The following is a 26,699-nucleotide window of genomic DNA, read 5'->3' as shown; positions in this document are numbered from 1 at the left end:
CTTGCTGTGAATATTTGTGTTGAGCATAAGTAGTTGTTTGGTCATTTACCCAGCCTAACTTGTTCTCCACCAATATGGTGTGCATATCCATATGTCACATGGTGTGAAGTTTGTCAATAACTTGCCGAAGTTCAGTGGTTTACCCCAGGCAATTTATTTTACTCCACCTGAAAAAAGCTGATATAAGTGAAAAATTCTTGGGTACGAGGTTCAAGAACAAGTAAATAAGTGATTTCATAATGTTCTGATCTTCATGATATGACAGAAGTATTGTCAACATGGCATTAAACCATAATAGTTCATTCTTAATACCATTAAAGTTATGCTTAAGAAACTTGTACATGTATTAAACAGTTGATTTTAAAGATGTATGATCATGGTAATCTTTTCAGGTTGTTCCCTGTTCAGTTAAGCAAATGCATGCTGCTGTGTTTATTGTTTGGCTTTTTTGGAATGATGAAAGTTGTTCTCCTTCTGCGACATGAATTGCATCTCTCAGAATTACCCAAAATTCTCAACAAATTCGACCACAGATGTATTGGATGTTTGGGCATATTGGAGAAATACTTTTTTATAATTTTTCAGCCTGCTCAGTAATGTTTGTACTCTGTGACCCAGGCATATAGAGCTAGCACATGCAGCAAGTGAGTAAATGTTCTTTATGGGTTGAAATGCAAACATATAATCTGCCTCTTTTACTCCCCAGTTTGCTGTTAATCTGTTCCGCACTCTGCCTCCGTCCTCAAACCCTAGTGGAGCAGAATTTGACCCTGAGGAAGATGAACCGACTTTAGAGGCTGCGTGGCCACATCTCCAGGTGGGTTCTTCTGATTAAGCCCATTTCTTGTTATTAATATGATTCTTCTGAGGCGTACTAAACAATTTTGGAGCATGGCATTAAACATCAGCTAAAATTACCTTCTAACTTACTGAGGTTGTAATGATCACTAGTTTTGTGCTCTGGTAAACATTTATGAAAACGTAGTTATGCAAGTGTATGTATTTATGTATTTTTATCTTTTTCAGTTGGTCTATGAATTTTTTCTACGCTTTTTGGAATCACCAGATTTCCAAGCGAACACAGCTAAAAGATACATAGATACAAGATTTGTCTTACAGGTAATGAGTTATTTTCGTTTCTCTTGGTCTAGCGATTAGCATAGCACAATCAACATGGAGCCTCTCACCAATGAATAATTTTAGAAATTTGTGCTAGTTTGCTTTGTAGTTGTACGAGGGAATGTCAGCCAGCAACCCACGGATTGTCATGGGTTTCTCTCAGGCCAGGTTTGTTCCCACCATAATGCTGGCCGCTGTCGTATAAGAGAAATATTGAGTGTGATGTAGAACACCAAACAAAAAAATAAATGAAACCTCAGAGGCAACACAATATCAGTGCTCTGTGTATAAGATTTTGTAACATATTTATATTTTGGTTTAATCAAAAAAAGCTAAGTGTGAACGTACTTTTTAAGTTTTATATGTTCTTTTAGTGGCACTGTGTATATATACATAAATCGTGCTATTTCTTTTTTTAAATTTTTTAAGTACTTTTTAAGAGTATATTGTTTTAGTAGCGTTATTGATATCTACATAAATCTTGTTGTTTCAGCTCCTGGACCTATTTGACAGTGAAGACCCCCGTGAAAGGGACTTCTTAAAAACAATTCTACATAGAATATATGGAAAGTTTCTAGGACTGAGAGCTTACATCAGGAAGCAAATAAATAACATCTTTTATAGGTAAGAATTTACAAAAGTCAGGATTGGTTTGCTTGTTATGTGAGAAATGCGTAGGACCCTGCAGAGAAGACAAGATTTCCGAGATGTAGTCTTAACACTTTGGGGTCACTTCCCTTTTGACATGGTTTTCTCCATTTACGGCATTGTACACTTGACATCTAAAACTGAAGAATAAGAATGAAAAAAAATTTGTCACTGACAGACCCCTAGTTAGTAGTTTATCTCGTGGCGCAGAGCCATGCCTATCGGGAGGTCCATTATGCCCCTGTGAAGCCACAGTGCAGTGCGCCCTGCCTCTAAGAAAACACTTTATTCGATTTGCTGTCCTCTCTGCAAAACAATACTGTAAATACTTTCATTGGCTTGTCTTATCGTATTCACTGATCAATGCTTCCGATTGCAGGACTTTTTTACCTCCAGTTATCGAAGAGTAACTATAAAATCGGAAACTTTTGTTAGCCTCATAACTCTTACCCTGTAAGAAGGTTTCCGAGATTCTAACATACAGCTAACCGCGCATATATAATGTGCAACAGTGGATCGACAAGCTCACATGGACAAGTTTGCACAAATATTAAATGTAAAAGTTAGACAATTGCTAACAACATGCCCAGTTCAGGGTGGCGGCAGAGGAATCTTCAGTCCACCCATGAAAGACTAACCGCACAGAACAAGTCTATTTGATGTTTTTTTTTACGAACCGGACGTACACAACTGTCTAAGCAACGACGACGACAAAGTGCGACCTCATACTCATGAGTCAGTCTTATAGGATAAGAAAATCATTATGCAAAGTTCTCCTCAAGCAGACCAGTCAAAACTACTCAAGAAAATGAAGTTTTTTTTTTTTTTTGATTGACTTAAGTGATATCAGTCACAGAAACCTTTTATTTCAAATGCCTTTAATACCCAATACTATTAGTCACATTTCCTGAACAAATAACATTCATGTCCATGGTGCTAGTTCTATTTGATGTAGTGGAAATCACAAAAAATAAAATAAATCAAAAAGATATATGAAATAAACATAAATAAAATAATTTCTTATTGTTTAGTTCTTAAGTTAATAGACTGTCTGCTAAGGAGTGCTTTAAAACAGTTCTTTCCTGTTAAGAAATAAATATAATGCGATTCTTATGCGGTATCTGCAGATTAGCATATATTTAAATTAGGACTCAAACTAGATCTAAACTGATCTTGAAAGGCAACATAGCCATCTCCAGCTTTGACAAGTTCTTGGCGACCAGAGGGGACCGCGGGCATACTTTTGTTATGGCTAGGACACTCATCCCCCATGCCTTTCACAAATCTTGGCTAGGGTTCTGACTGATCATCATTCTTTCCATGTTAAAGCTGTTGACTTGCACTTAACCAGTGCTGTTGGTCACAGGGTACATCACAAAGGGGAGTCACCCAGTTGTCAAGGCATTCTTTATGCGAAACTGAATTGATTTTGTGGTGATGTCCACAAATTGAGAAAAGCAGCTGTTGAAGTGAAGAGATAAGCAAAGTTTTCCAGGAGAAAAGTTTTTCAGCTGTATTTAATTGTTCATATGAAAGTAAAAACTTTCTGTTTTCTTTTAACATTGGAACAAGGATCATGAATTGGTCATAGTAACAGGTTTATTATGTCTTAGTATTAAATGTGAATCTACACTCTCTGGTTATGGTACTCTAAACACTAAACAGATTGAGTATGCAATGTGTTTTAACTGTTAATGGTTAGTTAATGTTACTAAGGTGATCATTACTTGACCACCTCAGATCAGTAGATGTCTTGAAATCACCTAAAGATGATTTCCTAATAATAATATGTTTTTGGCAGCGTGATTTGGTTTTTGAGCAACTCTGTCATTAATGCGAGTAGTATTCTGTTCTGTCACCCTAGGTTTGTCTATGAGACAGAACATCATAATGGAATAGCTGAACTACTTGAGATCCTGGGAAGGTATGTGCAGCAATTTTCATGTTTCTGTCAGAAAGAAACTCCACATGAAATTGGCACCTTTCATTAACTTACACTCAATGTTGTTTTCTTAAAAAATGCATTTATGTTACACAGCATTTCCAAAATCCTCTCCTCTTGTACACGAAACTTAAATTCACAGAATTTTAATACATCTCTTTTACTGGTTGTGTTATGAGAAGGCGTTACATCTGTCCGTCTGTCCATCCATCGGTAAACTTGTTGGCATTACTATTCTAAAATTTAAAATGAACACTTGATGTAAAATCTAAATTATGATGACGCTTATGTCAATCATCACAGGGCTGGTGGTATTGTCTGTTTTTTATTCTGCCATGACGGCGTATGTCAAGGTTCAGAAACTGCTGTTTATTGTTATTCACTGTTTTGTATTTCTTGTTTTAGACTAAATGCACATAATAATATACTTTTTTCTATTTCACTGTAGTATAATCAACGGGTTTGCCCTTCCTCTGAAAGAAGAACATAAAGTATTTCTACTAAAAGTTTTATTGCCTTTACACAAAGTAAAGTCCCTCAGTGTGTACCACCCTCAGCTGGCTTACTGCGTGGTACAGTTTCTAGAGAAAGATCCCAGCCTCACAGAACCGGTAAGTACTGCAGACAGTTGTCACTCAAGTCTGTCTTTTGACAGAAATTACTTACTTATCTTTTTTGACTTCATATGATCTTGTATGCACCATGTTGTTGGGCCATGTGTCTGTTGGGCTATCACTAAATAAATAAATAAATAATTGTAGAAGGCATGATTTGGATGTTTGAGGAGAAGTATTAAAAGCTGGTTATTTTTGTAAGCTTGTTTGTACAATTTAAGTATTAAATGACATTGGGGGACAAGTAGAAATTCAGATATCATAACAGAATGCATGGGTGTTGTGTGGTGGTTTGCATCAAATTGGTGGAAGAAATGAATGACAGTTTGTATGGTATTCTGTTACAGGTGATAATGGGTTTGTTAAAGTTCTGGCCAAAGGTTCATAGTCCCAAAGAGGTTAGTTGTTTTCTGTATTTAAAATTAATGTTCAGCCTTGTCAAGGTGGTCTAGCTTGATAGGTAAATTTAATCTAATCTGGCTTAATTTAAACCATTTCTTCAATTGTCAAAGTGAAAAAAAGTGGAAGTATATGAAGTGAAAACAAACCTAAGACCCTCAGTGACAATAACGTAGACCTAAGTAGACCCTCAATGTAGACCTAAGTAAGTACAAGTTTTCTCTATTGTGCAGTACCTCACTCACTTAAATGCTCTGGTGTTTAACTTCATTGTTGCTCGCTATTCACTATTTATTGTAGACAGAACTTCTTATTTACGAGCAAGATGCAAGAGTCAGATTTTATTAATCTTGCCTGTAGCATATCTCCATTACTTTAAAAGCCTTTTTACATATTCTTGATTCTTCCAGGTTATGTTTTTAAATGAGTTAGAAGAAATTTTAGATGTGATAGAGCCAGCTGAGTTCCTGAAGGTGATGTGCCCATTGTTCAAACAGCTAGCCAAGTGTGTATCAAGTCCACATTTCCAGGTAGGTGCCTTTGTTGTGTATTTAATGTGAACTTCAAGATTTCTTTAATATTTCAAAGAATGTGTAAAACTGTAATCTGACAGATACATGTTGTGAGATTGAGTTACATGATAATATAAACACTGAGGAATGCTTATCCTTGAAGATGCTCGGTGATCGTAAGTGTTCAGCTTAGTGTCTTGGGATTTATTTCTTTTTATCTCATGACCAAATGGTTTCCTCAAATATCGCTTGTAAGTCTTTGTGGCGTGTTGGAAAGTGTGTGAGTAATGTGGCAAAGTTTGGTAATTTGCTCCATTCACTCCAGTTTCCTCCCCTCCCCATTAAATTGACACATCACACAGATGTAAGTGGAAAATTCTTGAGTATTGCATCAGTAAACCATTAATCCACAAAGAGATTGTCTTCCAATTTATTACATAACGACGGTAAAGTTAGCGACATATTTGCTGAAATGGTGTGCAGCTTTATGTCAGGGGTCCTGTCAGGAACATGTATAACATGTACATGTGGGTGCTGGAGATTTTTGAAAACACCCCTTTGGAAAAGTAGCAAGACCCATTTTATTCATGTTGTATTATATCAAGTTTACTTGGGGTCATACCACTTTCATCAATGGGGTGTTCTCATAAATCTCAAGCGCCTATTCTACAGGCTTGTGATGAAGTGATGTAGTTTCCAACTGTAAACCTGACAGTCATCACATGTGTGAAACATCTTTGAGTATGATGATAACACATAACTGAATTAATAAATAACTGCTGTTTACAGGTGGCAGAGCGGGCCCTGTACTACTGGAACAATGAATACATCCTTAGTCTGATCAGTGAAAATGTAACTGTCATACTCCCAATCATGTTCCCAGCTCTGTATAAAACAAAGCAGCACTGGAACAAGTAAGACCGGCACTATCAACTCGTGTGTTATGTTTCTCTCCCACTTAATACCCTGCACTGGCCAGAGATCATGTCATCTTGCACTGAGAGCTCCAGGTGTCTTGTGCATTTTAATAGATCGTTTGATCCTATTAAAATCAGTGGTTCTGATCGTGGTCTGATGTGCTCTCTGGCCAGTTTGCTGCTGTTGACGCATCAACACTGTTATCACTTCACTGTGTTGATACATGTACTTGTTGGAAAACCCCTCTCCTCACTGTCTTGCACTTGTGCTCACCGTTGACAGGTGAGTGGTACTGACCAATGTTGACATGCTGACAATGTTTTTGTGCCACCTTTGTTTCACTCTTATTACTATGCCTCTTGTTTTATATTGTTTTCCTTTGATCAGGTCGCAGAGAGGGCACTATATTATTGGAATAATGAGTACATCTTGAGTTTGATCAGTGAAAATGCCACCGTACTTCTGCCTGTCATATTTCCAGCTTTGTATAAGAGCAAAGAACATTGGAACAAGTAAGCCTCCTTAACTGATGCCCCCATGTGGTTGTAGGGCCGGTGCAGCTATCTCTCAGTAATACGGTAGAGCTGCTCATGTCTGTAGATAACCACTCCTGAAGTCACCTCCCCAGTATTGTGTAGTGACCAGATCAGAAGTATCTGCACCCAGTAGCCATGTGTAGCCCTCTAGCTCTATATTTCAGTATCTAAACTCTTCATTTGTACAACCTTGTATAGTGTAAACACCATAAAGATCACGTATTAAACACATGTGAAAATCAAACATGTAAACTGTGCTTTGATACCAGAATATTTAATGTCCAATTTGGGGCAAAGATGCATATACAAGACTAAAATGTTGAATTTTAGCTATGGTTATGGAAGGGAGTGGGGTTATGAAGGGAAAAAGCTGTAGGGAAAACATGTGTGTATACCTCAATGCTGCATTGACAGGACATGGTGTATGGGCATTTTAATTTTGTCGATTGGTCGTCAAGGTGTACAGGAAATGAAGAGATTAGTTTCTGTCTTCACCCCAAACCCCATACCATTTTAAAACTGTGGCAGGGTCATCCCTATGTCGGCACAGTCTCTTCATGCTGGAAAAGTGGGTGTATACATATTGCAATAATATGTAAGTGAACTCTCTGGAAAGTGGCTTGCATGGCTAGATGTGGTGGGTCTCTGTATGTGTATATCACTTTGCTGCACTTGCCTGAATCTTTTACAGTATAAAGCCTGAATATTTGCCCAGTTTATTAGAATGTTTAATAGAACAACTTGCTATTTTTCTGTTTTACAACTTAAGATCGCAATGAGTATAGGTTAAAAGTTTCTTTCATACACGATTGTTTCTGCTCTTAATTTTTCTGTACTATTATAAAATTATTTATTTTGTGCGTGTGTGTAACTTTCATGCCGGTGGCACTATCCTCACATCTGTGGAATAATACACAAGTTAAATCTAATCTATTGCATATGGGTGCACATGATTTGGCCATTCAGCCTGTTTTAAATCACATTGCAAAGCTGTTCAGTTGCATGCAGCCCTCCCAGTAGTTTTTGCCTAACAATGTATTGTTTGTATTTTGCCAATAATGTCCATTGTAAGCAATCATAATCCTGGAAAGAGTTGAAAATAAGCAGATGGCCTGAGGGAGAACTTTAGTGAACTCATATTAAATTGATTGCAAGCTATAAAGGAACAGATCGTTCTTCATTTTGAAACTTGTAGAGCTGATTGTGTTAGTTGAAATGACATAGTAGCACAAATGGTCAAAACCACTACACAAAGAGCACATTTTTGTAACAGACATTCTTCAGAACCTGAATTGTGCATATTTCTCCCACAAAACTCTTGAGTATTGACTCAAACCTACATGATTTCAGGCCATAAATATTGAGTAGTGTTGATCACATCTTCTGTTGTGTTGATATGTTACCTGTGTGATAGTAGTGTTAAATCCATGATTCAAAACTGCGTTGGGTTTCAGGACTATCCATGGGCTCATATACAATGCCTTAAAGCTGTTTATGGAGATGAATCAGAAACTGTTTGATGACTGCACACAGCAGTACAAGGCAGAAAAGCAAAAGTAAGATGAAGTGTGATCATCTGATTTCCTTAAATGTAGTACTGTACTCGACCTCAAATTTCATGCATGACCAAGTTAATGAATTGGCCTGATTCTGAGAGTTCTTGTGATCTTAGAAAGGTGTTTTAAGGGTGAAATCATATCCAGGTGGATAGATGTAAGTTTATGTTTAAAGTTTGGTTGAGGCAATTTTTTTTAGCAAATAGAGTAATTTATTATTATGTTCAGCAACATCTTAACTTTTTTACAAATTATTTTGATTTTCTGAAGTGATATCCAAACTCATCTGTCATCAGATAACAAATGCCTAAATTCAGTCAATGTTATATGAGATGGAAGGTGGAGATAGAATCTCAGTCTCAAATATTGTAACACCTTCAGAAAGACATAAGAAGTTGTAGTTGTGTTTTGCTGTTTAACACATCATCTACTTTTTTGACCAGGGAAAAGGAGAGGTTAAAACAGAGAGAAGATGCCTGGACGAGGATACAGAATTTGGCCCTGGGCAACCCTCAGGTTCAAGGAGATATGGTAATCAATCCCTATCCAGTGAGTCAAGACTAGCTGTTGTGTAACAGGCCTGTGATGATGAGGACAGTGATGATGTCCTTTAACACTCAAGTTCTTACGCTGTACACTTTTAGATTACAATGCAATTTTGAATTAATCTTAGGGCCTTATTTCATGAAAACTTGTTTGGAATTTTGACTCCATCAGGGACATCACTTTGTAACTATGGTCCAGGTGGTCTTTGAAACCCTTAAAGCACAGTTGAATTTGTGAACAGGTTTGAAAGTCCTTGAAAAATCGTTTATTAAATAGTTCTTAAAAGCGTTTCATTTTTCAGTTTTAAATATTTTGCCAAATGTTCTAAATAGACCTATAGATAGCTGCCAAAAAACATCCATTAATGAAGGTTTATAATTAAGTTGAATGGTCCTTTAAAGTGTGGAGAAACGTAGATTATTATGTCCTTAGAATTCCATGAAAAACATTTTCTTTAATTGGTGGGAACCCAGTATATGATGTTGATAGTGTGTGAAGACTGGAAATAATTTTTATCTTGGTGCAGGACATACTAGCAAATCTTCCAGCTATTCACATAATTGAATAGTTTATAATGTTATTTACATGGCAGTTTTCTCCTGTGCCAGACAGTTGGCCCCGATCAAAAGTTTAGGGTAGGACTTTGTAGGCTTGCGTACACATGTGTGTCATACAGAGAAAATTCCTACTAATGGGTTTTCATTAAATAATGTTTTGTAAGCTTAAAATTATGTGGAATAAAAATTGTTCCATCATAGGCCTGTTTGATGTTGTGGTAGATGTTGTGGTAGCTCTCACCATTAGGGCTAAAGTATCTGAAGATTCAGAGCTAGTTGTACATGTGTTATGGTATGGCATTACCTGTCCATAGGCAAACTTATGCGGTACCACCATACGTGTGTCTTAAGATTTGTTCATGTTTTGACCCCGGAGCAAATCCTATTAAAATCTACATAGTTATGCCGCTTTTTATGACACATAGAATTTTCCTACCAACAGTGTATGTGAAGAATTGCTTCACTTGCAAGCCTGAAAGATGACAACCCTGTGTATTTCATTTGTCAACATCATGGCATTGTCTTTTAGTCTGTCATGATGTGCATATCTTGAGTCTCCAAATCTCTTTGTTAGCTCACATGTACATGTACAAAGTATAGGCATAGCTACTCTGAGCATCAGGTTGGCTTCCAGTATCAGTTAAATGTAAGTTTTGTGAAGAGCTGAAAAGGACAAAGTAGTGCTTTTGATAAATGCAAAACACAAAAATTTGCTGAATTATACTTTGAGCATGTTTTCATCTTCAGAATAAATACGTACCTATGCAGCCACACCCGGATGTGATAGCGGGTACCATCTCCTCTAACAGTGCCCTCAACCCCAACAGTATGCCTGGGGACGATGAGGGGGATGTGGTGGCTAGCATGGAACGCTTGGAGAATGAAGCCAAAGAGGTAAGCAGTCAGGCACAAAAAGCACATGTGCTTCAAAGTTCTGAACATGGTGCAGAATTGTGCCATCGCAGGCAACAGTTGAATGAAATGTGTGAGCAGAATTGTGATAAATCAGTAAGGTGATGCCACTGTTCTAACAGTCGCTGTGAGTTCAAGTCCAGCTCATGATGTCTTCCTCATACATGGGAAGGCCTGCCAGCAACCTGCGGATGGTTGTGGATTTCTCCTGGGCACTGCCTGGTTTCCTCCCACCCTAATGCTGGCCGCCGTAATATAAGTGAAATATTCTTGAGTATGGCGTAAAACACCAATTAAATAAATAGATAAATCAAACTCCAACTGGTGCAGCTAAAACATGTTCTGGACGGCTTCCTTCTGCAATGGGTTGATGTTCTGGCTGTCTGCAAATGTCTAGAAATGTTAAATGAATGTAGCTATGAAGTGTGCTTATAGAGCATTGGGCAGAGGTCTCAACAAATTCAGAAATCAGAATTCCATTTTTTCTCTTTTTTGAATGAAGACAATGGATATGTACAGTAAATAAATTACATCATGTTCATGCTGATATCGGATGTGTGTATGTATCAGGAAGTGTAGGTGTGTGATATCTAGGCCTAAACCATGGGGCTTTCTCTTTTTCTCTTTTCTCTTCATAACCCCAGTTATGACATTGAACCTACTACCACTGACTGCAAAACATTGACCACCAGTATAATTCACAACGGCCAATCATCAGTGGATATATGCGATTCCCTCCTGGGGTGAATTTAATCTGTGCTGCCACAGTATGAAAATACTGCTGGGCACTGCTCAGCTGGAAATTGACTGACCTGGAGAACCTAAGTGTCTGGCATAGTGATGCAACAGTATGCAGAGAACCTGCCTTAACTGGAAAATTATATCAGGAAAACTTGTTGGGTTAAGCTGTTTTCTGCCGTCCTTGGTGGTGGGGTTGTTGCAAACTTGCCACTCTGACTTCCTCGTTATTTACGATAGGTTCATTCAGTTGCAGTCATAATCTGCAGGATGTAGTAGTTTGCCCAAAAAGTACACATCTGGTGACATTTAAGACTGAGATTGTGAATTTAAGTACAATTCCGAAAAATAGTCACTTGTAAATTTATATCAAGATACTGCTGAAATTATTGTATCTTGCACTGTATTGTCTCATCTAATTTAAATTTTAAAAAACCCCCAAAAACAGGCAATAGGAGACTTTTTTATACCTCAGAACATTCACGCCTTACCAATGTAGGCTCTAATGATCTGACTATAGCATTCATTGTGTGGAAATGAGTGTAAGAAGATGTCAAACTGCCAACCAAGCATATTCAAATATTAACAGCCGTGTTGTGTTGATATGCTAATCGCAACTTTGCACTGCTCTGGGCATAACCTTTGAAGTTCCAACATTGTTTGTGGGACCCGTCAATCACAGCAGAGACCCAATCGGACTCTGTGTTTTGGTAACTGTTTTCAGTTCTGCCTATGGTAATTAGATTATGTGTTGCAAACATCATTAAAATACATCTAAATATACCTATACGGTTTTGTCAAGATACAAGCCATTTACAAAAATGTCGATGTGACTTGTCGGGAAATCTTCAAGCATCCCTGTTACTTCCACATATTAATACCCTGCCTTTGTCACAGCTCAACTAGACTTGTTTTCACTATCAGCTGTGAAGCTCTTATTACACCTAGTCACATCACAAGCTCCCGTGGCGCCACTAACAAGTTCTGTGTTTCCACAGTGGTTGATATTTCCGGCCATTACGGTACACAAAGATTCCTCAAGTGATTGAAGTAAACCTTACAGAGCCCTAAAAGGGACGCAGGAAATAGAAAAAGTTCTCTTTCTTAATATCTGGTCTGGGAGACACAGTTTCTCATCCTGATGACATAAAATATTATTCGAACGAGTTAATTAGCCTATAGAAATACATCTTACATGTACTTACTATGGCTACCTCGAGTCTTTACAGTCTTACACTATTACATTTATGCTCTACTCTGTTTATCTTATATACCATGCCAGTTTCATTGCATAAATACCTACTCTGGGCAAGATATTACGTCGTCAAGCAAAAGGTATTGTGTTGTCTGAATGAGATAATGCTTTTATTTCCATGTCCCTTTTACATAGGACTAGAAGGGTAATATGCAGTATAGTAATTGCTATTGATGAAATCTGTTGAAGTATTGGCTACTGGTTGCCTAATGGATCAGTGTAAAAGTCTATTGATCTGTTTCAGCTTCAGAAGAAAAAGAGTAAAGATCGGCCATTGTTAAGACGGAAGTCTGATATTCCCCATGACGTTTACACCTTGAAAGCTTTAGAAACGCACAAGCGACCAGAGGAGTATCTGTCGACATCTTCTGAAAACAACTGACCAAGTGTTCATGTGTGTACGTCACAGGCCATGTGGAGGGGAGCTCTCCACCCCCTAAATTACAGTTGTGGACCACTCTAGAGATTCCACCAATCAATACTTGCGCACTTCTCTTGGTGGGTGTTGGTTAAGAATGCTGCTGGTGTGGTGTGAGCGTTTGGTGTCAGATGTTGGATTGGGTTGGTGTCAGAAGTGAGATTTGTATTGTGTATTGATAACATGCCCAAGGCAACCTTACCGAAAACTGTCTAACACCTCATTATTCACAAATACAGACTGGATAGCTTGTGTACTCAAATGCATTTCAGTTTGAGCTCTCCTATCAAGAATTTTACCCCCGATTATTTTAGGATTTTTTTTGTGACTATTTCACAATATGAATTCAGGATAACTGTGCCCCTTCAGCTAAGAGTTTGAAAAAATGTAATAATTCTTTCTTTCTCGTGTTTTCGTTGTTATACTAGGACTACAGAAAATAATATCTCTATTTCTGTATTCAGGATAATATTTTCAATATGTTGTCAGTAGTTCCATAATGATGAAATGCAAATTAGCTTTAGCCAACATATTGAACCTATGTGATTGTTATGACTAATTAATATTTCATTTGATCCACCGTCAACTGAAGCATTGGGAAGAATTATTAATCTGTTATCCAACTTTGTGCCATTATTGCACAGTTTGACTGTCGGCAACTCCAGTATAAACACCTAGTGAATCCTGTTGCTTTAGCATGAAAGTTTGGGGTGTAAGAGTTCGATTTTTACTGTAAAATATATCCACTGACCAAAGTCTGTCTTTTCTAGTACAGAAACACTTGTAAAAGCTATATGTGGGGTGTCCTTTCCAAGTGTACTACAGGGTTTGCTTAGTATCTGTATAACTCCGAGAGAATGAAAAGTAGTATTGTTCCACTTTTCCTATAAACCTATTATAGTCATGGGACCAATAGGGAGCATGAGTTATCTCCCCTCCAGGGGGTGGTGGAGTTTGTCGAAGAGGCCCAGTAGTGGCTTCTCTAATATTCCCACCCTAGAATATTGTGTTAAATTATTTAGTTGTATCATCATTGTAGAAATGTATAAGCAGCTGTATATGTTGATATATTGTCAGAGCGGATTTATTTTTTGTATGACTACTTGTTCAGTGATGGTGTATCAGTGGTCATGTGATGTGCTCATGGTCACCCCCAAATATGTAAAATAGTCCTGATTTAATGGCATGAGCAGTACACCATGCCTAGTGAACACCCTTCACAGAACGATTGTAAATACTGTATTTATCATGTTTGCCTATAGACCAGTGTTGCAGAGGATTTTTGGCATTGGACAAACTTAGCAGAAATTTTCCTGGACAAATCATGTCGCCTTGAAGAAAGAATCCAGACTGCTTGTTTTAATGAAGGAGGACAAATAAACAGGAAGCACAGTTCTCCCTTTTAGGAACCCTAATGAATTCCTGTTAGGGTGTGCAGTGACGTAATTTGTAAGAGGCTTGATAAAGCATTGTTACCTTTGTATTGGCAGCCAAACTGCAGATGAATCCTGTTTTTGCTTTGACCTTTCTCCTACATTCAAATTCTCGTAATATTTATGGGAAATGACTGTGAGAAAACGGGAACTGCTTTCATCTGACTAGATGTACTCTGGTCTTCTGCCATACAGGTATCTTGAGATGACATGTATATTTGTCGCTGCTTTTTTTTTTTTTTTTTTTTGATCCCAGAGGAGGAATACATTGTCCATCTTTCCTCATGGAGTGTGTTGACTCATAATGAATTTAATTGTACAGGATTATTTGAAACAGTGAAATCAACTTTGTAGATAAACAACATTTGTGAACAGGACGCTGTGTAATGGATCAACTAATGTAATGTGTGTAGAAAGAAAAGCTTTTAAATCATTCAGCAGTAACTCGGGTTTTTTTTTTTTTTTTTTTTTTTTTTTTCATTTTAAAGAATTTGTCTTGTTTTGTCTTATCCATGGATAGTTTTTAATATTGCATCTGGATTAACAACTATCACAGACACATATGTCCGTGTTATTGTGTTCATTTTGTTGGTTACCAGTGTTTGTTCTGTCATTTAATTATATTTCACAGAAGAAGAGATATGCTGGTACTCTGTTGTGTCGAGAACTCATTTCATTCATGAAAATGCTCAATGCATAGATACATATCTGTGTTTATAGACTGGGAAAAACGATTGGCTAACATTTCCATTAGTTTAGTATCGTTTTGTGAACATTTGTTTAATTGAGATGATGGAAAGTTCATTGGTCCCAGTCCACTGGATTTGGTATCAAGCCAATTTTAAGCTGATTTTAACATAAATTATGTTTTAGTGTGAACAATTTATGCAGTAACTATGCACAACTTTCAAGTCCAAGAGAATTGATGTGAGTTTTATGGAGTAGGCAAACACGTAGGTATCTGAAGAATACTTGAAGCTGAACACAGTAGTGCAAGTCATGCTGTGTAATCTAAAAAAAAAAAACAGAACAAAAAACAGCAGTGATCTTGAGTTAAGTGGGGAAACTAGTCCTATGCAAAGAGATTGCATGTAGACAGATTCCTTAATGAAAATGTGCAACTTTACTGCCATCTAGACAGATTTGGATGAATTTATCACAGATACAGGGCTCATTTTGCCGATGATGGAACATCACAGTCCTGAGCCCCATGGAATGGCTCCCTTTTGTGGTAAATGTGGATTGTGTTAATGAAACAAAGAAACATACCGGCTTAATTACAGCTGTATTGACAGTTGTGATTTAATGTCAGTGGAATGACGACGAGCTTTATCGTTAAATCCCTCCACACATTAGCAGAGTGTAAATTCAGTTTGTCTAGTCCATACAACATCTATCAATGCCAAAACTTGTGCTAAAAATGACAACCAAATCTATCTCCACATATTCCATATTAGACGTGTATCCTAGAGTTTTAACAAATGTACATGTACACACATTTCTAGACCATGCTTTTCATTGAGAATTCCAACAAGATACGAAGCTCAAAAACAACCCTTTATAAACTTGGTCTATTTTACAGTCTTGAGTATTGTAACTAATGTATACTTTGCGGGATTATTGATTCCTAGGTTGATGTGTGAATTTCACAAATCTGGTCTTTGTATGCGCACTCTAAGCTATGGAACTGGATGTCCCCTCTCATTGATTTATCCCCTAGGTTTCTTCCTTTATCCATATATATGGTTATTGTCAAACCCGAGAAAGCCTGTGTCTTGAGAATTAAATAAAATACAGAAATACAAATTTTGGTCGTGTATTGTTCATTGTATACTGGATCATATAAGTAAATATGATTGAAATTGCTTGAACATAAAAAATTGCGAAGGAATACGATTATAAAAGTACATTCCGCATTTAGCTGTGGTGCAGTGTGCGGTTTCTGATCCGGCTGTTTTAGCTCACACTAGAATGTCTGACACAAGTTGTTGCAAACGCTCGAGGCGCATTGAGTGTCTGGAAACAAGACTGCAGGCTTCCCCGACGTCGAATAAGTGTTCGGGACGCCATGGATCGCCCCGTTCTGCTGCTGTCCGTTTTACAAAGTCGTCGCAGCATCACATCAAGCTCATTTACCATTGTGACATCTTTTCACTATATGTTGCCGTGCAAGATACGTGAGCTGCAGTTTGTGACTTTCGTAAAACATATCTGGTTGTCCTCGCGACATGTGTGCATCGGTAAATAACAGACTTTCGAAGTTCATATATCACCTCAACGCAGTTACTGACCTTGGCTCTTCATTGGAGACGCGAAATCAATAGCCAGTTGTGATCTTTTGATTAAAAATAAGACCATAGATGCATATAAATGTTAAAAACAATTCGTTCATATTCATGCAGAGTGTTGATTTACGATGGTTCTTCTATGTAAAGTAGAACATACCTTGTGCGTTTCCAACATCATTGAAAACTGTTGACTGTTTCTCCTTGCATGATTCCGTCCTAATTTGGTAGCTTATATACTTTCTTAGTTCTTTGGTGGGTTGTGTTAGACGACGTTTTGGGATTTGGCTTTGCGATTATTGAAGTCCCATATTGGTTGATGGCTGGTGTGTCAGTTTCGACGCATAGGTTTGGTCTAAGAATATGCCCCAAACATGGACATTTATAGAGGCAATCAAAGGTCATAAACTGTTACTTTAGGTACCGTACTTAAATTTACATTTGTCGAATAGGATATCCTCCGACCTTCCAGACAAGCCTCAAAACTCCTTTTAAGATCATTGAATTCTCAGAATCTGGCAAAATGAATAACCTGATCAAAATTTTAGATCATTTCGGTGTTTTATTAGTTCTATGATATTTTAAAATACATATACAATCTATATGTAAGTACAAAAAAGCTTCTCGGCTTTCTTCTTGGGGCGTAAAAATGGCTTTAAACTGCAGTTTCCTGCGTAAGTCCTCAGCTGTCAGCTGAGAAATTACGTCGCCTACTGTGACAGAGAACCGTGTCAAATGTTGCCTTGTCGATCTGTCGCCCAAGTGAATTATAGACGAGAAGAGCAATATTTTAATGAAAAATGGCGTGTTTCGCTCAGTTTTAGTCAGTGAAATCAGAATGGTCGACAGTTCGAAAACGCCACATTCTATATTTGTTAAATGTCGCCTTCCTTTACCACATTTGCGCATAACAACGAGTTCCACATGAGGATCGAGCTTTACAAAGTTGGCATGGGACACACTGTGGATATCTCTGCGTTGACTTACTCTGTGTAATCGAATATTTTTAACCGGTAGGTGTTAAAATGTCGCTCTGGCGCACTGGCCACAAGTAAATGTCTATGGTATTTTAATGGGGCACAAATTAAGTTGAATCAAATCACACTCCTCTTACATGGCGAGTATATTGGTTCAGTTTGTTCGCGCAATTAGAAAAGCATTACTTTCTGCGTATAAAGAAGTGTTTGCTATTGGGCTTTAATACTTTAATATTTTTTACGTCAAAAGTGGAAATAAAAAAACCCTGTTCAACATTGTCAGGGTGGTGGGTGGTAGTAGAAACATAAATTGATGTTTCTGCACGGAGCGGATCGTGGACCATCCAGGTGTTCATGAATACATGAAAAGGTGCTATGAAACAAGAGTATATTGTTGAAGAGCATGAAGATGGGTATGCCAGCAAATGAGAACGTTCCGCGCGACTTTCCACGGCAAACCGCAGCGTTAAACGTGATTTGTCGCTGAACACAACCTCATGCCTATGTCCCTGGTTTCAGCTGAGGTGAAATTGTGCCCATGCAGCGCAGACGTTCGTTATGCTTTACCTGTGTCAGAATTGGCCGACATGTAAGGGCCTGGGGCACGAAAATGGGCAGCGCGTATGCGGTTTCGTATGGTTTGGGTAGTTAGGCCACCACTAAATAGTGCGTTAATGTTTGACGTTGTGTTTGCAAAACGATTAGGCAACTTACGTAGCCGAATTTGATTGTCCACGATATGTGTTCGTCACGCGTGCCCGGCCTGACCTTGGATGATCAGATGTCGTATACCAGCATATGTGTCCCCAGGATACTGCATCTTATGACACGTGCATCAGCCACACTAGACTAGCCAGAATGCACCGGGCATGCCAACTGCACGTTCACGTTCAATAGTCGTGGCATGAGAACTGTTTATCTCTCAAGGACTGTTAGCGTGTTTGTGTTTTTTTTTCCTAGCCACCAGCAAATTTTGTGTACGTCTTGGTGCTCAACCAAATGAAATTGTGGTCAAGTGGTCTCGCAAGAGAGGCTGGTCGCCTTTTCACCGAAGAGCGTGCAATCCCTTTGATTCACCACACTTGCAATGGTCGGATGCGTCAGGTTAGTCCTGGTCATTATGGTATTCGCCCGTATTAACTACCTTGTACTTACCATTTTCAGTATAATGCATTTCTCCAAATGTGAAGTTTCTTGCTTTGTTCAGTATACAATCCGACTAAACATTAAACCTGCAAGGGTGACACTATTTGTCGGGGTGGGGGAGGGGGGGGGGGGGGGTGCCAGTGAGCTCTGTTGCCGAATCAATTTCATTATACATGCAAATGATTGACGGAGAGCCATGTTTTCAAGGTTTAGTACTAACATTGCACGATGTTGCAAATTGCAAAATTTCAAATAACAATGTTCATTAACAACGTAATCTCTCTTACCAGCAATACCCAACCAATAAACTTGCAGTTTTTTTTTTGCGGCTCCGAACGACCCTAATAATTTTCACAACACTGACGCTAACATTGAATATTCTGTGAGATGTATTTTTTTAATGTTGTTGTTTTGAAAAGGAGATGAGAGAGTGGGGGTATGGCCCCTTCCGCTTCCTACACGCCACTGCGTATTCGTTGCAATGGAGATTTTTCTTCCGATGTTGTGCGATAGCACTGGAAAGATAAACTTTCACGGTAGGTTAAACTTCGATATTGCACGAAAATGGCGCCTGCATTCTCTTGCATGTTACTTGATATGGCTGTGATATTTGCACAGTTGTTTAGAACCAGCACATTCACAAAACGTCTGTGGAAAAAGCAGGATTGACCAGACGGCGTGACTCGGCGTGATCTCGGATAACTTCAGGCGGATCAGGCTCACTGTATACATAGCGATCACAATATCTGTTAAATGTGCGTCAGGAATGCTCATGATAGCGTGAGGCTATATATGCCCAGCTTGGATGTTTGTGCTTGAACAACGACGGTGCAAGTCTGCCTATGTAGCCCATAAAACATAGCGAATTTGCGATTTTTGGCTGAAGTGTACCCAAAGCTATTGCATTATGTACGTGTATATGTTGCATATATACTTACCATAGCTAGTGAATGTTGCTGGGATGGTTAGTTATGAAAACATTAAAGGAAGGTAACAACCACTTGTAGCTTTTCAACCAGTAAGTTATCCGGATTTATTAAATTTCCATGCACTTCAGTTAAAATATGTTATGATTTAGACAAGTAATGGAGACATTATTTTGGCATACACCACCGGTGACATCTGCAGGAAATTAAAGTTGGAGGGGCGGGGAGCAATTATTCCAGCACATCAGGTGAGTTTCCACGAAAATTCTGCGACTGTACATTGCCATATACATGAGTTCTCAGCCATTTTGGGACACCGAGAGATGAAATCGGAAGAGTACAGGGCTCTAAAAGTGATATCGTGAAAGATTTATCCGAAATTACTGTCTGATCCCCCAGATTAAAAGTCGGGGCCCTATTCAAAGTTGAGGCGCCGAGACATGGGGACATGGGGTCCGTAAAGTATAGAGTCGTAAAAGTGACAAGTTTATAATTCGGAATTCGGAGTTTAAAATCGAGTTGGGGCCCCAGCATCAATATGGCAGCCCCAGATGGGCGTCTCTGGCGAATTGTAAGATGGGCGTGTATTTGTCGCATACATACGTGTCACAAGGGTTTCCTGTTCTTACAGCTCAAACTGTTTTGTTCGCAGTCATGGTTAGGTCGTAAGGACACGCCCAACAGAGATCATGGTACACTGCAGGGGAAATTCTATAGCCTTCAAAGCCCACGCACTAGGTCCATAAAGACAAAATGACTATCTGCACATTTATTCCGTCCCATAACGCTCAAACTTTGCAGTTTTTAGTACGAACACTTTCCACGTCACAATGATCGCGTATATAGATGAAAATCCCGACCAACAAAAAGCATGCCTTGTTCAGTCGCTTTGTGTTACTAATAAGGTTCTCGAATACAAGTTAAAGGTGCGAACTGTGCGAACAAATATATACCCACACCAATACATACAAAGAAAACAAATTAAGCTACCCCCGCATGCATGCTGGGAAGTGTCTAACGTTTGTGTATATAATTAAGGGACAAGTGTCTTAACTGTTGTCACTCCTGGTGCAAACCTGCTTGTAATTCATGTAGATTTTGATTTGAGAGTGTATTAGTGCTTCTATACGATTGTCAAGCATGCATGTTCAAACGCGCTGTTGCTGTAATGAACAGAAGTTAGTCTTTCTGGTACCGTGTTAAATGAATGATTACAACTTCAGGTTTATCACCACATTGGCGGTGTATCGTCGAGGACCCGGAAATAGTTGTCTTGCAATATGGAAATGATAACATTTCTCAAATTCGCAATCCTAAATACAGTACAGTTCTTATACAATATTCACATCCACGTGCGACTGAAATATTTGACAACAGCATCGCCAGTAACATTGTCAAACAAGAGTCACTCAAAAAAAGTATGTTTTAAACTATATAGACCCAATATGTTCACAGTGCCCACTCGGGAAAGCTTGCCTAGAGGACCAATTAACTTTTCTTTCACCCCGGGGACCACAAGGGGAAAACGGCGTTGAAAACTATGCTTTGAAATTCTGATATAAGCAGTCTAAGACTGAGATGGAGAGTGCATATATCAAAATCTTCAAAGCATACTCTTCAACGCCATGTAATCGGAGGTCTGCCCCGGTGGATGAGATGCAGGTTGGATATAGTTTTGGGGGATGTATGCAGGCTATACCACTTATTGCATGGATGATTGGTTTTTCATGTCGTACTTAGCAATTCTCACCCATATGACGACGTGGAGTCATAAGGTGCGTGTTCATTTTGTGTGTCTTCTTGTGACAGGGGGAGTCTTGACACATTATACTGACCGTTCAAACAGCTTCCCTCCTCTAACCTCTCCCTATTGAATGTGTTTTGCGTTTACTCAGAAAGATTTGTTCTCAAAAACATACAACAGATTAAACCTGCTGCCAACTCTGCAGTTCCATACTTACAAGACACATTTTACGGGTGGCCCGTACATTCGATATTTTTTAAAAAACTTTTTCTTTGATTTTAACCTGTGTGTAAAGGTTGTTGTTCTGTTTTTCTGTCAACTCGAGACCTCTGGTGTCACGTGAGTATCCTGAGTGGAAGCAGATCTCACCTGGGTGAAAATGTTTCCACCTGGTCGAAAAGATTTCCACCTGGATCAAAAGGTTTCCACCTGCATAGTTGAAAAGGTTGCGGCGGAGTGTATATACCTTATCGCTGAAGGTTGAGCACTCTCCTCTATCATCAGTCTACCGGCAACTCCATTCGGTCAGATTTTACATATAGTAATAATTCGGTAATGTACCGTGAACTTGGAGTGAAATATATGTAAAATATCAAAAATGGGAAATCAATCGTTTTTATTGAGCGTGCTTTGCCCTACTTATGCACGTCATTAATTCTTGCGCATGTTCTTCTGGTTAGGAAATTGTTGGTCTGCAAAATACTGATGGGAGAGCAGACGAGAAAACATTACCCAGAAGTGATCAAAAATACGATTTTTATGACGATAAGAGACTACCTGGGACACAAAACTCGAGTTCAGCATGCCAGTTTCTTCCAAAGCTTTTATTATACAAAACTGTAAGACTTTTGCACAGGGCAATCCCAACTAATTATAATATTATAAAATAGAGCGTAAAGAACAAATACCCTGCTACATCGCGGTGCCTCAAATTTCCTTCGCTTGATAAGTGTGACCAAACGTCAGGCACACTATACATTCAAACCTGTGGGTTTTGCAATTTACTCAGAAAGGTCACAAAGGCCGTTTCTTCCAGGTTCATGAAATAACAATCAGTTCTTGTAAAATTGAATCCTTTATCAAACTTTGTGGGAGGTACCATTAGCTCCTGCTTTTTCGATAAGCAAAATGTTTTAACTCGATGAAGTGTGTCTTTGAACACGCGCACTTCCTGTTCAATTTCTGCCTCTTTTGAATAACTTATGTTAAACTTCTTGAGAAAATAGTCGTATATTTGGTATTCAGCTGGAGCCAGCTTTCGATGAGCAATTCTGAGATCATTTGGAAATTGGGGTTTGGTTTTCCCTTTATGACGAACGGTGTACAAAATGTCTTCAGTCGACCAGCCCATTATTCGTTTCAAAAGTACTAAAGACTGGTCGATGTACTCAGCTATGAGAACAACAGCCATATCCTCGTCCAACTGTTGAATATACTCGTCCACGTATGTAGCGTTGAAGTACTGCGCTCTCGGAATTCCCAGGTCAAAAGCCATACGATTCATTACCAAAGACCCTCGTGTATAAATCGATGGTTCGTAATAGTTAGGTTTCTTGAAAAATTCTCTTATCAAAGTGACTGCGTTGCCGGATATATTTGCTTTGGAACTAACGGATTTACTGTATGCCTTGAAATAATTAAAAGCAGACACAGACCTATCAAATGGTTCGCGTACAGAGGCAATGATTCTCATGTCTTTAGGCATGTATTTCCGGAAAGCCGTTCTATTGTAGACAACATGTTGGCAGAGAGCTTCGTAAACCTTTCCCTTCGGCAGTGGCCTCACATTCACAGGATCAAACGTTTGATAAAACCCGATGTGATACAGGCTTTTCGGCAGAGGCAGGGCAAACGTCAAACGATGGTTCAAGCCATAACGCTGGATTAAGGCGGCGATTGTAGTGCTGGCTGTTTTGTGCACTTTAATGTAAGCAATCCGAGTTTTTTCCCCATGCTTGGTTTCAGGCGCGACAATTGGTGTCTGATTTCCTTCCACTGACGTGAATGGTCTCCTGGAAACCTCGGATTTGTGCAGAAAAGAGCATCGGTAATAGGGAGCTGTGTTCCAGATTCGGTATAGGCCTACCAGCAGCACAGTTAAGCCCAATGTGATGGTTAATTTGGCAGTACTTGAGCTAAAGCAGACAAAAAAGCACAACTTTAAATGAAAGAATAATACTTAAAAACCCACCAAAGACTTAGTGTGCGCGTGTAGGTATTATTTATTTATTTATTGGTATTTAACGCCGTAACATTTTTCACTTAAATCACAGCGGTCAGTTTTACTAGAACTTTTCGACTTAGCAACATTTGGCAACAAAACTGACAAACTCTTCTAAAGAAAACATATAAAAGGCCTAATAGAGATTTTCACCACACGCTCAAGGCGCATGTCATAATGGTTGACAAGTCATCTGGAACAACGAACTTCATGTACGACCACCTGAAAGACATTCGACTTCTGTCGACCTACTTTTTGCCACCAATGTCCCTGACAACACGGAGGTAGAATATTCTACCTCAATGCCAGAAGGCGTGGTGTAATCTCGACGAACCCCTGTCCCAATCTGGGATTAAACCAACTCTTTCAGTGCTTGGAATTTGGCTTGAACAACTGCATTGGCTATTGAGTTTAATAAAATTTGAAATATATAATATGACAATATCAGTATTAGCTAATATACATTCAAACAACTGCGATCAGACTTCTAGTTTATCCGCGAACGAAGAGCAAACGGCTCAATAATCTGCCTACTACTGCGTCGCGTGATTAGTTAATAATGCATTCTTCAGTGTTCAGTAATCACTCTAACTAAATTGGCAAACAGTTCCCATTCCGGTTTAAGTTCTGTGAAATCTGCCCAGTCGCATCAGTGGTTTCCTCTAACCGTAATGCTGGGCGCCGTCGTATAAACGAAATATCCTTGAGTGCGGCGTAAAACACCGATCAAATAAAGAAAAAATCCATCGACATAAAGTCTATATCATTCCAATGCTCGCCCAAACGCTCGTCTGCGCCAAGATTACGGAGCAAAAAGGTATACTTGCTGAACCTTAAGACAAACTCAATGTTACATCTGTCTACAACATCATTTTCATCAAGTTCTTGTAGAGGAGCTAAACACGGTTATAACTGGCGCAAATTCAACGCAGTCAAGGAATTATTTTAAAACACACACACACGCACGCACACACACCAGTTCTTTCTCAAAGAGAGTAGTTTATCTGTACTAGGCCTACAGGCCTTCCCGTCATACCGATGAATCACAGTTTTACTGGAATGAATCCCCACATAACTGCATTTACTGAAGCGTTACTGTGGGGACTAGAAGCTGTAGGCCCTACCCCAAGATTTGTATCTACTTTCTCAAAGAAGGTACTGCGAGAAGTACAGTGATTTCAGAAAAGTATTTTTGTGCATTTGCAAAACATTCAGGCGTCAACTGTACGTGGATTCTTAAGAACTCAAAAAGACGCTCAAATACACGTGTCGTATAAGAACAATTTTACTTAGGATCCCCCCACTCACTATTAATATATTGTTATTGCTCACTGAGATTTTATTGATAGAATTTCATAATCAGTTGTTTCGGTTTTTTCAAAACCGATCACCGCCACATTAACGCGTCAACGCCTTCTTCATTTCTCACTAAGGGGAGGGCATTAAGTTCGTTTGAATTTCTCACTTGTAACATTTATATGTGAAATTCCGGGGAAGCATTTATGAACAGTCTTTGTACAAGCTTTCTTACAAGTGTCTTTGTGGTCAACGTATCCGTTTTACGATTATTGTTTGTGCCATGATAAATGAGTTTTTGATTGATGGATATATTGTGCGAGGAATATTGGACGAGAATGGGAATTTCGTGAGTATTTGACTATAATTCATTGTTTCAACAGTTTACTTTTTAAAGACTAGTATATGACAGGATGTGTTATCTAAGATGTATGAAATTGTTTCAGCAATTTAGCGATTATGTATGTCTTCGTTATTGTGATGGAATATAATTTCAGTGTTGTCTCAAAGCAGTAATGCATTCTCCTTGGTTTAACTGCGGATTTTCGGCATAATTTCTTATCTATCCTGATTATTAAAAGTCTGATTGACGTAACGGACAGATCGAATTTAAAAAAAGATTGCCCAATGTATTGACTTTTTAATGATTAACTATGCGTAACTGCATTAAGTTGTTTCTTTTTAGCCGTTTTTAAACAAGGCATTAAACACTAATCAAATAAATAATAAAAAAAAAACATTTGGGATTTCAATAGTTCTTCGTGCTCTTGACGCTAACAATACATGCAAGCAAACAAAACAACCTGGTTTACGCATACAGACATCACTCAGGGCAACGGCATTGGACACCACATCTAAACAAAAAAGAGCAATTCTTTACTGGCGCTCAATGAAGTGACGAACTTAATTGAGACAGTTTTAGTGGAGGCATGGGAGATTAAACAAGGTAAATTTAAGCAAAGTTAAATTTCCCATGCCTCCACTAAAAGTGTCTCATTTAAGTTCGTCACTCGTGATCTTTGACGGTTTAAAGTGATAAAAGTATTCATAAGCAAAGCTTGTTTCTAGCCTCACTTAAGCAAGGAAATACCCAACATCTATAGTACACATTTTTAGCGTTTTTCAGCTGGCTCACTTACCAGCAATTGATAGCCACCAGTCGTCGAAAACGTAGCATTTCAGAATTCAAGGCGACCTCAACTATCCGTGTGCAGTGGCTACCTAGATAGTACCGATATCTTTCGGCTCCAAAACTAACAACTATTGTTGGGAAACTAAATTCCTAATTCCAGAGCCTGGCTGTATTCTGTGGTGAAAAGAAATATCGGTCAGAATATATGAGCAGTCTATACCTTTGTGTTAATTTTCAAGCCTCAGTAGGCCTAACATTATATAACCTATAGCGTGTAGCGATCTGGGTGAAGTCAAACCTGCCATACAATGTACAGTGAGAAAGTATACAAGAAATCCGACAACTTGTCGTATCAACTTGCACAGTCAATGGGTATTGTGTTGTTGTTCTTTTTTGGGGTTTTTTTTTGTTTGTTCACACAAGCCTAAGGCGGATAAAGTTGTGGAGGATTCAATGAAATGAACTGTCTGTAAAGAAAAACAATCGTACATTTGGTATTTGGTTGGAGGCAACTTTTTATGGGCCCTTCTAAGAATTTCCATACTCTCTTATTCGTTTAAGAAGTATTGAAGACTAATCGGACTGAAATCCATATCCTCATTCAACTGTGAAGTACATTCGTTCACGAATGTAGTATTAAGGTATTGTCAGATCAAAAGCCTTGTGACTCATTACCAGTAAGATCCTCGTTTACATAGTGATGGTGTCTGCAAGCAGCCTGTGGATTGGCGTGGGTTTCCTTCGGGCTCTACCCGGTATTCTCCCACCATAATGCTGCCACCGTCGTGTAAGTGAAATATTCTTGAGTACAACGTAAAACACCAATCAGATAAATAAGTAAATACATGGTGATGTTCGTTGTTAAAAAA

The 26,699-nt window shown here is 38.7% G+C and overlaps 2 protein-coding genes across 8 annotated transcripts in view; one reads left to right on the top strand and one right to left on the bottom strand.

The window, feature by feature from the left end:
* The window catches only part of LOC135466825 (serine/threonine-protein phosphatase 2A 56 kDa regulatory subunit gamma isoform-like), a 31,211-nt gene extending 16,663 nt beyond the window's left edge, over nucleotides 1-14,548 (top strand). For 2 of the 7 annotated variants that reach the window (XM_064744540.1, XM_064744539.1), the window contains exons 5-16: nucleotides 707-817; nucleotides 1,027-1,119; nucleotides 1,613-1,743; nucleotides 3,632-3,691; nucleotides 4,158-4,320; nucleotides 4,671-4,721; nucleotides 5,133-5,252; nucleotides 6,024-6,148; nucleotides 8,143-8,244; nucleotides 8,688-8,793; nucleotides 10,095-10,241; nucleotides 12,497-14,548. In XM_064744540.1, the coding sequence (XP_064600610.1) occupies nucleotides 707-817; nucleotides 1,027-1,119; nucleotides 1,613-1,743; nucleotides 3,632-3,691; nucleotides 4,158-4,320; nucleotides 4,671-4,721; nucleotides 5,133-5,252; nucleotides 6,024-6,148; nucleotides 8,143-8,244; nucleotides 8,688-8,793; nucleotides 10,095-10,241; nucleotides 12,497-12,634 (1,347 nt within the window). In that variant the 3' untranslated portion in view covers nucleotides 12,635-14,548. Of the gene's footprint in view, nucleotides 1-706; nucleotides 818-1,026; nucleotides 1,120-1,612; nucleotides 1,744-3,610; nucleotides 3,692-4,157; nucleotides 4,321-4,670; nucleotides 4,722-5,132; nucleotides 5,253-6,023; nucleotides 6,149-6,539; nucleotides 6,665-8,142; nucleotides 8,245-8,687; nucleotides 8,794-10,094; nucleotides 10,242-12,496 lie in introns of all 7 variants that reach the window. The other 5 variants (XM_064744536.1, XM_064744534.1, XM_064744538.1 and 2 more) reach the window with 4 other exon arrangements.
* Nucleotides 14,549-21,992: 7,444 nt separating this feature from the next.
* LOC135469075 (galactose-3-O-sulfotransferase 3-like) lies at nucleotides 21,993-25,982 on the bottom strand. The gene is made up of 2 exons (XM_064747598.1): nucleotides 25,838-25,982; nucleotides 21,993-23,316 (listed from the first exon to the last, which is right to left on the bottom strand). Exons 1-2 carry the CDS (start codon nucleotides 25,873-25,875, stop codon nucleotides 22,161-22,163), a joined length of 1,194 nt encoding a protein of 397 aa, XP_064603668.1. The 5' UTR covers nucleotides 25,876-25,982; the 3' UTR covers nucleotides 21,993-22,160.
* Nucleotides 25,983-26,699: the final 717 nt, after the last annotated feature.

Source organism: Liolophura sinensis, chromosome 6 (genome assembly GCF_032854445.1).
Source record: "Liolophura sinensis isolate JHLJ2023 chromosome 6, CUHK_Ljap_v2, whole genome shotgun sequence".
Lineage (NCBI taxonomy): Eukaryota > Metazoa > Mollusca > Polyplacophora > Chitonida > Chitonidae > Liolophura > Liolophura sinensis.
This window is presented reverse-complemented; position numbering and strand designations above follow the sequence as displayed.

Coding starts and splice junctions, on each gene's coding strand:
- LOC135469075 (XM_064747598.1), bottom strand. CDS start 25,875: ATGCTACGTTTTCGACGACTGGTGGCTATCAATTGCTG. Junction 23,317..25,837: donor CTGGTGGCTATCAATTGCTG/GTAAGTGAGCCA, acceptor TGTCTGCTTTAG/CTCAAGTACTGCCAAATTAA.